The following is a 15,917-nucleotide window of genomic DNA, read 5'->3' as shown; positions in this document are numbered from 1 at the left end:
CCATGACCAGGGTGTCAATAGGGTTGATTCCTTATGAGGGAAAATCTGCCCCACCTCCCTCTTAGCTTCTGGTGATTGCTGGCAATCTTCGACATTCCCTAGCTTGTGGATGCAGCACACCAGTCTCTGCTTTCATCTTCGCAGGGTGGACTCCCTGTGTGCATGTCTCTGTGTCCAAATTTCCCTTTTCTGTTAGACACAAGTCACATTGGATTAGGGCTCATACTAATGACCTCATCTTAATTTGATCATCTACAAAGACCATATTTCCAAATAAGTTCACATTCTGATGTGGTAGGGGTTAGGGCTTCAGCTTATCCTTTTAGGGGGAACACAATTCAATCTATAACAGCAACACTTTAAACTCCCTAATTGTTTCATATAGTTTATTTGACTTTTTTGGATCTTTGGGATATATAATATATAATATATACATTGGAAATCATTTTGTTGGTTTTCTACTTTGTAAAATCTGTAACTTGAATTTTGCTCCCTTGTCTAATTTCGTTTTACTTCAACCTCTTTGAAAGATCTGACTATGTTTATGATTTCTATTTCTTGACACTTGGGTCTTTCCTACCCACTGAAAGCACTGTGTCTGGACCGCTAACCACCAGCCTGAGTTGTGGAACACTTATAGAAGTTCTTGTTGGCAGAGCTCTAATCTAACCTGAATAAGCACCTTACCTGTAGGAAATTAAGACTTAAAAGTTGAGAAAAAAAGTCATGAAATTTAGTTAAATGGTCAAAAATATAAGATTTTAAAAATGATTCATTTGACTAAGGATCCAAATAAGGTCCACGTATTGGATTGTTCAATATAATTCTTAGTCTCTTTTTTTGTTTTTTTTTTTGAGACAGAGTCTCACTCCATCATGCAGGCTGGAGTACAGTGGCATGAGCTCAGCTTACTGCAACCTCAGCCTCCTCGGTTCAAGCGATTCTTGTCCCTCAGCCTCCTGAGTAGCTGGGATAACAGGTGCCCACCACCACGCATCTGCCTGCCTCAGCCTCCCAAAGTGCTGGAATTACAGGCTTGAGCCATGGAGCCCAGCAGTGCAGTCTTAATTGATACCTGCCTTTGCATTCTCTTCCCTCTTCTCTTCTCTCCTCTCCCCTCCCCTCCCATTTTCTCTTTTTCTCTTTCTTTTTTCTATTTTTTCTTTCTTTTCCCTCCCTCCCTCCTTCTCTCCTTCCCTTCCTCCCTCCCTTCCTTCCCTTCCTTCTCTTCCTTCTCTTTCTTTCTTCCCTTGCTTTCCTTTCTTTCTTTGTCTCTCTCTTTCTTCCCTCCCCTCCCCTCTCCTACCTACCCCCCCCCTTTTCTTTTCTTTTCTTTTTTTTTCTTTTCTTTTCTTTCACAAGGTCTTAGTCTGTCACCCAGGCTGGAGTGCACTGGTGTAATCTCAGCTCACTGCAACCTTCCCCTCTCAGGCTCAAGCCATCCTTCCATTTCAGCCTCCCAAGTAGCTGGAACTACAGGTGTGTACCCGGCTAATTTTTGTATTTTTTGGTAGAGATGAGGTTTCGCCATGTCGCCCAGGCTGGTCTTAGAACTCCTGGTCTCGAGCGATCTGCCTGCTTCAGCCTTCCAAACTGCTAGGACTACAGGCATGAGCCACCCTGCCAGCCCTAGGCTGTCTGTACTGTAGAACTTTACACTGTCTGGATTTTGCTGGTTGTATTCTTGTGATGTCATCAATGTGTTTTTCTGTTCCCAGTATTTCTTGTAAGTTGGCAGTTGGACCCAGAAGCTTGGTCACATTTAGGTTTTTATTTTGACTGCTCATAAGAGGTGACATGTTCTTTTATCAGGTGGCATGCATTGTCTGCTTGTTTCTGTTTTTTAGGAACTATTGAGGCTTAATGTCTAGATTCATCAACCCAGTGAGTATTGCTTAAGAGGTGATATTCTGATTGTATCATTCCTTCCTGATTTATTAGCTGAAATATAAAGAGAAATTACCTTGCCTACTATTTGGTTGCTAACGGTACAGTTTGTAATAGGACAGGCAGGATCAATTTTAGTTCTTTCCTTTTTCAATCGGCTTTTATAGAATTTTTTTTTTTTTTTGAGAGAGGGTCTTGCCCTGTCACCTAGGCTGGAGTGCAGTGGTGTGATCATGGCTTACTGCAGCCTCAACCTCCCAGCCTCAGTTGATCCTCCTGCCTCAGCCTCCCAAAGTGCTGGGGTTATAGGCATGAGAGCCACTGAGCTTGGCCAGGAACTTTCTCATAGTAAAACTACTTTAGTCCAAGAAAGTCTCATGTACAGAACACAGTGGTTATTGGAATAGCTGCTTGGAATACCTTTCTTTCAAGTACATGTAAGGAAGTTTTCACAGAAGTGCATGGATTAGCTGAGAGGTTGTATAGTCCCACCTCCTGTTTTTTTATTTTCCCAAATGAAGAATAACCCTTAGCCCCTGCAGTCCTTCCTTCTGCCCTTTCACTTCCACATACATAAGTATAAATGCATATGTGTATATGTGCATATTTATTACTTAAAGTTCCAGAACAGCCCCATTTGGTCAAACTTCAGTAACTCTCATTCTGCCCAGAGTTAGTAAAATCACTGTAGGTGCCCTAGAGGTAAAGGGAACACAGAAGAAGAGCAGGAGCTTGTGGTTTCTGGAGGCAGTTGTTATTCCTAGGCCTTCCCTTGTCTTGGCAATAGCCCTGCTTCACTGTGGGCCTGTCAAAAACTTGCTGAGTCTATGGGGCACGGTGGTTCATGCCTGTAATCCCAGCACTTTGGGAGGCCATGAGAAATTTGCTTGAAAGAGCCTTTGCTTGAGCTCAGGCGTTTGAGACAAGCTTGGGCAACACAGGGAGACTCTGTCTCTACAAATAATAATAATAACTAATCAGGTATGGTGGCACTTGCCTATTGTCCCAGCTACTTGGGAGACTGAAGTGGGAGAGGATCACTTGAGCCCAGGAGATGGAGGCTGCAGTGAGCCATGTTCGCACCACTGCATTTCGGCCTGGATGACAGAATTAGACCCTGTGTCAAAAAAAACCCAAAACAACAACAAAAGAACAACTTCTTGAATCCTTTACAGTGACACCCTTCTGGCCTGTGACTGGAGTGTGAACACACTGCCTATAGATTTTTTCAGAAAACCTCATGGAGTGAAGGGTCCTGATGGACACCTGGCTCCAGCTAGCCTATTAGGAGGTGGGGGTGATGTTGCTGCTACCATCCTAGCATCTTGCAGGGTCTCTCAGACTCTTGGCGTCCCTTTGGCTGTGAGTGGCTTACTGTACAGGCCAAGAAGAATTTCACGCTGCCTGCCTCAATACCTCCCTCTGAAAGGCAGAGCAGACCACTCAGTCTCATTGGCCCACGTCTAAGTCCCCACTTTGGCCCTGTGAGCTGGAGCTCATCCCATTCAGAGAGGGTTCTGCCGGTGCCCTGGTTAGGTGGGCTCATACCTGGCTAGGAAGAGCCCCAGAGGAAGGGTGGTCACTGCCTGCTTCCCAGCCTCCCACCCACCCCCATGGTCACTGTCCTTGCTCTGTGTTTTCGTGGTGGACTGCTTATATTTTATTTAAGTTTCTTCAAATCAGAGATTATTAGATTTTTTTCCCCCCTAACCTGGCATCCCAAATTTCAAATTCAGGCATACTATGTAAGTTTTTTCTCCCTTGCCTATGCCTTTTAATCTTATATAACCATTGCTGTAGGTCTAGAGAATTTATTTAACAGCATATTGTTTCATTAAAAAAAAAAATTTGGCCTGGCGTGGTGGCTCATACCTGTTATCCCAGCACTTTGGGAGGCTGAGGTGGGTGGATCACTTGAGGTCAAGAGTTCAAGACCAGCTGGCCAACATGGTGAAATCCTGTCTCTACTAAAAATACAAAAATTAGCCAGGTGTGGTGACGCATGCCTGTAATCCCAGCTACTTGGGAGGCTGAGGCAGGAGAATCGCTTGAACCCAGGAAGCGAAGGTGAGAGGTGCCACTGCACTCCAGCCTGGGCAACTGAGTGAGACCCTGTCTCAAAACAAAACAAAACAAAACAAAAAATTTCAACTTGTAATGACATAGATGAAGGAGAAACAGGAGGCAGTGCTTATGTGTTGAACTTCTCCTAATAGACGACTGTCTCATCTTTTGAAACCCTGTCTCACAAAAAAAACCCAAAACAAAAAACCTCAAAACTTACTGGGTCTTGTACAATAACACCCTCTCAGGATGACCTGTACCTTGTGTGTGAACACATTGCCTATAGATTCTTCTGGAAAACCTTAGAGTGAAGGGTGCTGATGGACAAGGGAGCTGTGTGTGATGCTACACAGCTCACCCAACTTCCTTTTATCTTTTTCCCACATCTCTATAGCTGTCATTAGCTTGAGATAGAAAAGAAACGTTCAGAATGTACAGTGGTCCATAAACAAATTACCAGACTTCATAAAGGCATTTCCATCTGAGGATATCTAACATCAATAACTTTTAGAACTTTTTCTCATCTTTTTTAATCTGAAAATTGCCACTACGGTGTTGCATTGGCTGTAGTCTAGAAACAAACCTAGTGTTAATTTCACTTTGATGTGAAATTATTTGTTTTTACTTTGGCTCCTTTATAGCCAGAGTAAAACTTAACTTATATTCTTATATTCCAAGTTTAACTTAACCTATATTCTTGACCTGATCAGAATTTTTGGACTTTGAGTCAACCATAAAGAGACTCAATATATAATGAGAAATTTGTCTCACTTTATGTTGTCAGAAAGCAACACCCAAAACTTTCTATGTAAAACATGAATAGATGCATGAAAATACAACTTTTTTTTTTTTTTTTTTTGAGATGAAGTCTTGCTCTGTTGCCCAGCTGGAGTGCAGTGGTGCAATCTTGGCTCACTGTAACCTCCACCTCCTGGGTTCAAGCAATTCTCTTGTCTCAGCCTCCTGAATAGCTGGGACTACAGGCATCCACCACCACACCCAGCTAATTTTTGCATTTTTATTAGAGACAGGGTTTCACTATGCTGTCCAGGATGTTCTTGATCTCCTGACCTTGTGATCCACACACCGTGGCCTCCCATAGTGCTAGGATTACAGGTGTGAGCCACCGTGCACGGCCGAAAATACAACTTATTTAAGAAACAAACCTGAGGAGCCCAAACCTAAAATCTGGACATTTCTTTCTTAAGGAAAAATATCAGAGTCATGCACATATGACTCTCATTCCATAACTATTTTTGAATTGGCTCTCATCACATGCCTATTTTCAAATTAAATAGTTGCCATACTCTAAATTCTGTTTAAGAAGCTAGGAGCTAAACAGAAAACAGTCTAAAGCCTGCTTATTTCAATTGATTCTATATGTTAACATTTGTACTGGCATGCATATGATTGGAACATGCAGAGCTGTAGTGCACTTTTGTTTCTGGTTGATATCCAAAAATAAAGACATCAAAGAAAATGGAAAAACTGGGCAACAAATCATAGGTTTTTTAATTTAGTAGTTATTCTAGATCTTTCCCCCCAGCTTTTCTATTTTATTTAATTAATTAATTTATTTTTTGAGATGGAGTCTTGCTCTGTTGCCCAGGGTGGAGAGCAGTGGCACAATCTCAGTTCACTGCAACCTCTGCCTCCCCGTTCAAGTGATTCTTCTGCCTCAGCCTCCTGAGTAGCTGGGACTACAGGCACTTGCCACCACACTCAGCTAATTTTTGTATTTTTAGTAGAGACAGGGTTTCACTGTGTTGGCCAGGCTGGTCTCAAAGTCCTGACCTTGTAATCTGCCCACCTTGGCCTCCCAGTCCTGAGATGACAGGCATGAGCCACTGTACCTGGCCTCCATAGCTTTTCTAAATGAAACTGTCCCTCTCACAGCCCCCAGGCTCCCACTGTCCTAGATAGACGAAGTGATTATTCTCATCACCTTTATATTTGTACATGTGTGGAATTGTTTTTATAGGACAGATTCCCAGATGTGGAAATGCTCAAAGAGAGTGAACATTCAACAAATACTGCCAGATTGTCCTGCAGAAAGGTTGAACTCATGTGCACAGCCACCCACAGTGAAAGTGAAACCAACTACTGAGTTGAATGAAGTACTGTAGGAGCGTTTGTGGGAAGCCTGACAAACCTAAAGTTTGCCTGCCATTTTCTAGTCTAGCAGTGGATTCTTGGTATGACTATAAGCTGTTAGACAGTGTGAAACAATTTACAGATATCTTTAGCAAAGAACATTTTCATAAATACTTTTACATGAAAAATATAATACTAAAGAATCTTTAAAATAATGCATAATCCTCTTGATACATTTTCATCTTTTGCAGATTACCATCTACATGTGAATATATTTTATCAGTTGTAATTAATATGTGTGTGTTTTTTTTTTTAGACTGAGTTTTGCTCTGTCGTGCAGGCTGGATTGCAGTGATGCGATCTCAGCTCACTACAACCTCCACCTCCTGGGTTCAAGTGATTCTCCTGTCTCAGCCTCCTGAGAAGCTGGGATTACAAGCCCTCACCACCATGCCCAGCTAATTTTTATATTTTTTTAAGTAGAGACGGGGTTTCACCATGTTGGCCAGGCCGGTCTCAAACTCCTGACCTCAGGTGATCTGCTCACCTTGACCTCCCAAAGTGCTGGGATTATAGGCATGGGCCACCGCTCCCGGCCAGTATGTGTGTATTTTTATCTTTGACTTTTTCCACAGAACTGTTTTATAAGCTGTTTCCTGTTTCTCCATATCTTTTATCATGGCTATTTTAAAAAGCTGCATGTTGTATTTTGTTTTTATACCATACTTTGTTAATTCAGTAATTAATATTAAATATTTAATATAAAACTAAGTACTTAAACTCCATGTTCTTAAATGATAAGGTTGATTGGTTTGATGTGATTATAAAAGTAATATAGTGCTTATAGAAAAATTTGGAAGACACAAAAAAATAGGATGACACACACAAATTGTCCTGTAACTTCTGTTAATAAATTCTGTGGGCATTAGGATCCATTTCCTTCCTGTCTTTTCTTAATATTTTATTTTCTTGTTTTACAGTCTGCCTCCATGCTATTTTGTGTACAACATTTATTTGTACATGTTTTAAACCCTTTTCAAATGTCATTTTTCATTTTTTAAAAAAATGAAAGTTTTTTTTCTGGTGAAAGTAATTTGAAACTGTTACTGAAAATTGAGAAATAATCCTAGTCGTCTATAATTCCATCGCCTAGAGGCAAACATCATTAATAATTTGATGTATTACCTTCACATTTTCTCTTTAAAAATATTTGAGATTGTACACCATCATTGTTTCTTAATTTTGGGGTAGTCATAGACCTTTTTAAAAATCTGAAAAAATCCGAATTAAGAATTCTTTTTCTACCAAGTGGCCAGTTGAAAAAAAATTTTTTTAATTAAAAAAATAGAATTTTTACTGTATACATACATTCATACCCACCCTTTTTCCGTATTAAACATGATAAAGTAGGCATTTCTGTATAATTATGAACTCATAAATATGCACATTTTCTGATTATTGTACATTGAATTGTTTCTCTCTCCAAATTCGTATGTTGAAGTCCTAATCCCCAGTACCTCAGATTGTGACCTTATTTGGAGATGGGATTCCTACAGAGCTAATCAAGCTAAAATGAGGTCAGTAGAGTGGACCTTGATCCAATATGATTGGTGTCTTTATAAAAGGAGGAAATTCACTAGGCACGGTGGCACATGCCTGTAGTCACAACTACTCAGGAGGCTGAGGTGTGAGGATGGCTTGAACCCAGGAGTTCTGGGCAGTAGTGGACTATGCTGATTGGGTGTCTGCCCCAGCGTCAATATGGTGACCTCCCAGAAGTGGGGGACCACTAGGTTGCCAAGGAGGGGTGAAGTGGCCCAGGTGAGAAACAGAGCAGGTCAAAACTCCCTTGCTGATCAGTAGTGGGATAGCACCTATGAATAGCCACCGCACTCCAGCCTGGGCAACATAGTGAGACCCTGTCTCTAAAAAAAAAATTTTAATTGGCTGGGCACAGTGGCTCACACCTGTAATCCTAGCACTTTGGGAGGGTGAGGCTGGTGGATCACCTGAGGTCAGGAGTTCAATACTAGCCTGGCCAAAAAGATGAAACCCCATGTCTACTAAAAATACAAAAAATTAGCCAGATGTGGTGGCGCACGCCTGTAATCTCAGCTACTTGGGGCGGCTAGGACGGGAGAATCGCTTGAACCCTGGAGGCAGAGGTTCCAGTAAGCTGAGATATGCCACTTCACTCCAGCCTAGGCAACAGAGTGACACTCTGTCTCAAAAAAGAAAAAAAAAAGAGAGATTAAAAAAAATTTAATTAAAAAAAACCCAAACCTTATTTTTTTTGAGACAGAGTCTTACTCTGTCGCCCAGGCTGGAGTATAGTGGCGTGATCTCGGCTCACTGCAACCTTTGCCTCCTGGGGTTAAGTACTTCTCCTGCCTCAGTCTCCTGAGTAGCTGGGATTACAGGTACGTGCCACCACACCTGACTAATTTTTGTGTTTTTAGTAGAGACAGGGTTTCACCATGTTGGTCAGGCTGGTCTTGAACTCCTGACCTTGTGATCCACCCACCTCGGCCTCCCCAAGTGCTGGGATTACAGGCATGCGCCACTGCGCCCAGCCCAAAACAATTTTTAAAAAGGAGGAAATTTGGAGATACATAGAAGGAAGATGAGGTGAAGAGACGTAGAGACGATGGCAATTTACAAGCTAAGAAGAGAGGCCTGGACAGATGCTACCCTGCTGACACCTTTATTTCAGATTTCTAACCTCCAAAACTGTGAGACGATAAGTCTCTGTTGTTTAAGCTACCCAGTTTACATAATGCAGACATTTGGATGAATATTTACTTTGTGCTAGGCATTGCACTAGGTTTAGGAATACTAAGTTAAAGAGGTCAAGTTCTCTGTCTTGAAGGTGCCCAGATTGGCATGTGCATAAAGAATCCTGTGGTTGTGCAGTTTTGGGTGATATACAGAGTATCATGGGAGACTAGGTTAGGTGAGGGTCAGGGAAGATTTCCCAGGGGATATATCACTTGAGCTGAGTTTTAAAGAACCACTAGGAGCTTACTTAACTGTTTTTCTGTTATTGGACACTAGGATGTTTCCGGTTATTCATTTTGGCAAATGGGAATTTTCCTGTGTGTGTGTTTTTTTTGTTATTTTTTTTTAACAGTCCAGAGGTCTTTTATTTATTTATTTTTTTAACGCCTATTATGCCATGAATTCATAGGGAATACGTTCCAGCATCTCAGGCTCCTTCCCATTGGTTCTCACAAAGTGTGCTTCTCTGGGTGGAGCAGGCTGGCGCTTCAGTTGGACCCAGGTACCTTTCTCTTTGGCTTCTTTCTTTTTCTGATCATTTTCCTTCATACGTTTTAGGAAGCTGTCTCCGCTCTTAGAGTGCTTGATGTGCTCAATACGCACATTAATTCTCTTGGCAAGAATCTTGCCCTTAACTTGTTTGTTTACAACAATACCAACAGCATGCTGGGTAACATTGTAGACTCTTCCAGTTTTGCCATGATAACATTTGTGGGGCATTCCTTTTTGAACAGTACCCATTCCCTTGATGTCTACAATATCACCTTTCTTATAGATTCGCATATACGTGGCCAAAGGAACAACTCCATGTTTTCTAAAAGGCCTAGAGAACATGTATCGAGTGCCTCTCCTCTTTCCCTTTGTGTTCGTCATTTTGGCGAATTACTGGAAGATGGCGGTTCCGGCCGAAAGGAATTTCCTGTGTTTTTGTTTTTTTGGGACAGAGTTTCGCTCTTGTTACCCAGGCTGGAGTGCAATGGCGTGATCTCGGCTCACCGCAACCTCCGCCTCCTGGGTTCAGGCAATTCTCCTGCCTCAGCCTCCTGAGTAGCTGGGATTACAGGCACGCGCCACCATGCCCAGCTAATTTTTTGTATTTTTAGTAGAGACGGGGTTTCACCATGTTGACCAGGATGGTCTCGATCTCTTGACCTCGTGATCCACCCGCCTCGGCCTCCCAAAGTGCTGGGATTACAGGCGTGAGCCACCGCACCCGGCCCTTCCTGTGTTTTTGAATTCTTTCTTTCTTTCTTTTTTTTTTGAGACAGAGTTTCGTTCTTGCTACCCAGGCTGGAGTGCAATGGCACGATCTCGGCTCACCGCAACCTCCGCCTCTTGGGTTCAGGCAATTCTCCTGCCTCAGCCTCCTGAGTAGCTGGGATTACAGGCACGCACCACCATGCCCAGCTAATTTTTTGTATTAGTAGAGATGGGGTTTCACCATGTTGACCAGGATGGTCTCGATCTCTTGACCTCGTGATCCACCCGCCTTGGCCTCCCAAAGTGCTGGGATTACAGGCTTGAGCTACCACGCCCAGCCTTGAATTATTTCTTTAGGGTAGATTCTCAGCAGCATACCACTATTGAGACAAGAATATGAAACTAGAGATATCATTTGAAGGCAGCATAATATTCTACCAGATGGAGTTTTCCTGGCTTATTGAATCATCCTCTTTTATTGGATAGCAGTCTCCCTGATGTTCTGTTTCCAGTGTTTTGTTATTATAAGTAGTACTGTAGTGTATAATTTTTTGCATAAAGCTTTTTTCTATGATTAGAATTATTTCTTTAGTTATTGAGTCCTAGAAATAGAATGAAAGTAGAAATAGTATGAAAATGGTCTACTTACTTTTCAAAAATGCTGACATATTCCCACTAATAATCAAGTGAAATTTATTAACAAATTGATTTATTATAGTCTTTTATATTGTTTAGGGTGTGTTAAAACAGTGCAATACTTCTTTCTTTTGAAGACTGATACTTGCCTAGAAAGTATAGTTTGGTTTGTATCACATGTGATGAAGAACCCCTTTTCTTTAAGTTCCTTCCTCCATCTAAAAGAAATTTGCTTAAAGGGCACAATACTGTCACAAACTTGCCCACACAATTCTGTGCTGGTTTCTTACCAGCCGGTGTGTGTATTGCATTGGCCTGTTTATACTCTCCTAGATTGCTGTCTGTCTGAAAGGTAACTATCCCAAAAGATTCACCTTCCAAGTGAGCTATTTCTATTCTATTTTGTGTGTCTTTCAAAATGACTCCTGCATTCTCCACCAGACTTGAAATCCCATTTATGTTGGCAGCATATCTACTGTAATAGACTAACAGACAACTGCAGTCATGGTGACACATGGGAATACGGGTGCACAGAGCCAGGTCAGGAATGACAGGGTGTTCTGTCCCAGTGAGGGGAGGGTTTGCCAGCAAAGATTGTATTGTTTCCTTCATCTGAAAAGTGAGTATGAATACATTTTATTGACTCAACAAAATAATAAGCATCAAGGGCTAATAACTTAACCAGTTTTTTGAAAAAGATATCGCATTCACTACTTTTTTTAAACTTTACTTTTAAAAATCAGGAAAAAAATGCAAAGTTGGCCGTACATAGTGGCTGATGCCTGTAATCCCAGCACTTTGGGAGGCCAAGGTAGGAGAATCACTTGAGGCCAGGAGTTTGAGACCAGTCTAGGCAACATAGCAAGACCACATCTCTGTAATTTTTTTATTAAAAAAAAAATTTTTTTTAGCTGGGCATGGTGGTGCATGCCTGTATTCTCAGCTACTTGAGAGGCTGAGACAAAATCATCACTTGAGCCCAGGAGGTTGAGGTTGCAGTGAGCCATGATTGTGCCACTGCACTTCAACCTGGGTGACAGAGTAAAACCCTGTCTCAAAAAAGAAGCAAAGTTATATGTATTTTAAATATTATAGGAGCACAAAATGTAGAAAATGTAGGTCTCCCATAATCCTACCCCACAAAGATAACCCACCATGGTCTGCAGTTTAGGACATATTTCTCCAATTTTTTTCCTAGCATTTAAAAAATACAGTGGGCCAGGCGCGGTGGCTGTAATCCCAGCACTTTGGGAGGCCGAGGCGGGCGGATCACGAGGTCAAGAGATCGAGACCATCTTGGCCAACATGGTGAAACCCCGTCTCTACTAAAAATACAAAAATTAGCCGGGCGTGGTGGCACACACCTGTGGTCCCAGCTACTTGGGAGGCTGAGGCAGAAGAATCACTTGAACCCAGGAGGCGGAAGTTGCAGTGAGCCGAGATTGCGCCACTGCACTCCAGCCTGGCGACAAAGCAAGACTCCATATCAAAAAAAAAAAAAAAAAAAAAAAAAATTGATGCTCAGCTTCATTAACAATAAATGAAATACAAAGTAAACAAAAATGAGCATCTTCCCCCTTTAACTCTTAAAGATAAAACAAAAACATAAAAAGACTAGTTACATCCATGTTGATGGCCACATAGCAAAATGGGTGCTCTCATACAATGTTAGTAGGGATATAAATTGGTTCAAGTTGAACATCTCAAACTTGAAAATCTGAAATACTCCAAAATCCAAGAATTTTTGAGTGTCAACATGACACTCAAAGGAAATGCTCATTGGAAGCATTGTAGATTTTGGATTTTGGGATTTGATATGCTCAAAGTATAGTGCAAATGTTCCCAAACCCCCCAAAATTCAAAATCTGAAACAATTCTGATTCAAAGCAAATCAAATTAAAGGATACTCAACCTGTGTAATCTATTTAGAGGGCAATTTGTCGGTAATGATCAAAATCTTATGTATAACACATGTCATGTGTATTTCCTCTGTTGACTTTAGAAAAATAGGAACATTGATAGCTGTTTTATAATAATGTTATTAGCGATAGTGATAGTGGTAGTGGCAGTGCTGCTTGTGGTAGTGGTACTGGTGGCACCACTGGCAGTACTGGTGTACTGCTGCTGGTGCTGGTGGTACTGCTGGTGGTGGTGGTACTACTGGTAGTGCTAATACTGTACCACTATAGCACTGTTGCCAGTGGTGCTGGTGATTTCAGCATTCGCTGTCTTCTACGTGATGAAGCTTGATGAAGTCACATCCAAGTCTGCTTTGTACCCAGAACAGTGCCAAGGGGGCAGTGTGGGTCAAAGCACTTCTCTTGATTCTCTCACAACATGGGCAGAAAGATAAGCTTTCCAGGAGAAAAGATTTTTACCATTGCCCCTAATAAGGTGGAAATAGCTGGTGTCCATCCAGCAGCCCCATCCTCACACACTCAAAAGGCATTTCCTAGGAACTCCCTCCCCTCCTTTGCTTCTGAGTCCCAGACAGGCAGTGAGATTCTGCCCTTTGAAATATTTATAACATTCAATTCACCATAAAAACACTTTGTAAATGTAAGTGCTCTAAGTGGCCCAAATTGTATCAGCAGCTTTTTGAGAAATGGGAGGAAAAGGAAAAGGAATTTAAGGGAATGAGATCCAGTGAGGCAACCTTGCTATTTTCAACCCATAATTAATGGCCATACATCTGCATTTTGTAATTTCAGAAATGACTAATTCTTGGGCTGTTTTTGCACATTATAAGAATGGCTTCATCCCAATATAAATCATTCTTTCTACATTACACAGATTATGTTGCTTTTTAAATCAATATTTTTATTTCATAGTCATTTTGTTTCCAGGTCTAGAAATCCTGAGATTCCTTTCTTAATGGGGTCCTTTTGTATCAGCCACTAAGGAAGTCATTGAAACCTAACTGGCTTCTTCCAGCACCCTCTGTGTAGGCTACCCTCTCCCCAGTCCTGCGGGAAAGCTCCCTTGCTCACAAATGCACAGGGGCCAGAATTTTTCATTGTTGGAAATTCTCCCTACCTTATGTAGATACTATCTCCATCCAATCATCACTCCTTTGTTCTGCTGTTTGGAGCCCCCAGAATAAGTCTACTCTTTGTATCTTTCATGTATTGAGGATGGTCATGTCCCTACCCCCACCCTCAAATGATTTCTTCCTCACTGGACAAGATTCCTGGAAGTCACCCTCTTGGTTACCTACTCCACTAGGTAGAACAGTACACAGACCATCTATTCTCCAGAGTTCCTACCACCTTTTTCATAATACGGTATTTCTGATAATGCATCCTAAAATTAAGTTTGTTAACTTGTTTTTGGCAGCCACATCACACCATTGTCTCATATTGATTTGTAAACAAACCAAAACTCCAGAGCAGTTGCTTTTTCATCCTAAGTGCAAGATGTAACATGCTTCTCTAAAATGTTATCTTTTTTCCTTTGGGCTCATTTTTTCCAGACCCAGTCATCTTTTGGAATTCTGATTCTGTCCAGTGGGTCTTATCTAAAGCATTCATCTCTCCCAGCACGGTGTCCTTGGATGATTTGAAAAGCCTGCCTGCTAGATTGCTGATGCATTTACCTAGGCTTAGGGGCTTTGAAGAGGGTGACAAATCCCTCATAATGAGTTTGCCAAATGCGTGCTGGCAGCCAGCGGATTCAAGGCTCCTTAGAAAAAGCAGAACAAAACCTAAGGTCTGGCTCTCAGAGGGTGCCACGGCTGCCGTGGTGGAGAATCTGCTGGAGTGGAGGATCAGAGGAGTTTTGGTTTGGGCATTGACATGTAAATGTCAGAGGGGCCTGAGACTGTTTCGTAGCAGACCCTCCCGCCTTCCCACACAAAGCCCTGGCTCTGTGAGGGCCAAGGCTTTGCTTTTGTGAGGACTGGGTTGTCCCGGATGCAGAGGGAAGTCCCCGTGAGTATTCATTCTTATAAAACTGTTCCATTTTGCACTGGGGTTGTTGACAGCAAGGTTCTCCCAGCCGCATACAGTGGGAGTGTTTGGAATATGTTCTTTTCTGGATATAGACATACGTCCTTTAAACGTTTTTGAAATGAAAATGAATACTGCTGGGTGATTATTAAATTGATTTATGTAAGGAGAGCAACAGTCACATTTGTGCACATGTACGTACATTTACAAGAGGTTCAAAGTATTTTTTAAATTTTACCTGACATTTCTGAACAATAATTTTATTTTTGGCATTGTGTTTTCTGTAGTCCTCCTCTCTCTGTTTCTCTCTCTAACCATTTTGAGACAGTCTCTCTTTGTCACCCAGGCTGAAGTGCAGTGGTGCGATCTTGGCTCACTGCAACCTCCATCTCCCAAGTTCAAGCACTTCTCATGCCTCAGGGTCCTGAATATCTGGGATTACAGTTGTGTGCATGCTACCACGCCCTGCTAATTTTTGTATTTTTAGTAGTGACGGGGGTTTCACCATGTTGGCCAGGCTGCTCTTGAACTCCTGACCTCAGGTGATCCGCCTGCCTCAGCCTCCCAAAGTGCTGGGATTACAGGCATGAGCCACCACACCCCACCAAAAATTAATATGTTGAAGTGTTTTTCTTTTTTCTTCTGAAACTTCAGCATCCAAAATTCAATATGTGAATTGTGAAATATGTGATGCTTTTACCACAGGGTAGAGGATATATGTCTTTGTAATGCTGTGGGCTTATTTTTTTTTTGCAAGTCCTTTACTAACTAGCCAGAGATTATTTAAAATATAAATTTAGATTTCATATTCAGATGATGAGTACTGGATTGAGTAAGAGAAAAATCTTGATCTTAAAAAATGTTGAAGTAAAAAGTTTTGTTTGATAAAGTTTTCCCACATAGGACTCACTTCTTTAACTACTTACAGAGATGGTGCTTTTAAAGAAAACATTTTTTTAATAAAATACAAATGTTTTCAGATCTCTTTCTCTCTCTGGTACAGATACCTTTTGCAATATGAATTCAGCACACAATGAACCCTTAAGCCTTGAATATTCAGATATGTTTTTGCTCTTTTAAAAGCAATTACAGTAATAGAGTTAGGTTTACCTACCAGAATACCCATAATGAGATTGGAAAAAAAAGTTCAAGTAATCAGTCTTAGATCCAGAAGCCATAAAGCCTATTATGGAGTGTGAAACCTATTCTTGATTTTTAAGTGCCTCTGCTCTAATGAATTTAATTAGTGGAGTTTGGTACAGTGGAAGAAACACTAAACTAAGTGTTTTGAGTCTTGGGCTCTGTCTCTAG

The 15,917-nt window shown here is 41.5% G+C and overlaps 2 protein-coding genes across 4 annotated transcripts in view; one reads left to right on the top strand and one right to left on the bottom strand.

The window, feature by feature from the left end:
* ANKRD6 (ankyrin repeat domain 6) overlaps positions 1 to 15,917 on the top strand; it is a 195,417-nt gene that overhangs the window by 37,902 nt on the left and 141,598 nt on the right. The gene's annotated exons all lie outside the window — the stretch shown is intronic.
* LOC110567148 (large ribosomal subunit protein eL21-like) lies at positions 9,214 to 9,733 on the bottom strand. The gene has a single exon (XM_064360840.1). It carries the CDS (start codon positions 9,694 to 9,696, stop codon positions 9,214 to 9,216), a length of 483 nt encoding a protein of 160 aa, XP_064216910.1. The 5' UTR covers positions 9,697 to 9,733.

Source organism: Aotus nancymaae, unplaced genomic scaffold (genome assembly GCF_030222135.1).
Source record: "Aotus nancymaae isolate 86718 unplaced genomic scaffold, 86718_ANA_hifiasm-v0.15.2.pri h1tg000040l, whole genome shotgun sequence".
Taxonomy (NCBI): Eukaryota; Metazoa; Chordata; class Mammalia; order Primates; family Aotidae; genus Aotus; species Aotus nancymaae.
This window is presented reverse-complemented; position numbering and strand designations above follow the sequence as displayed.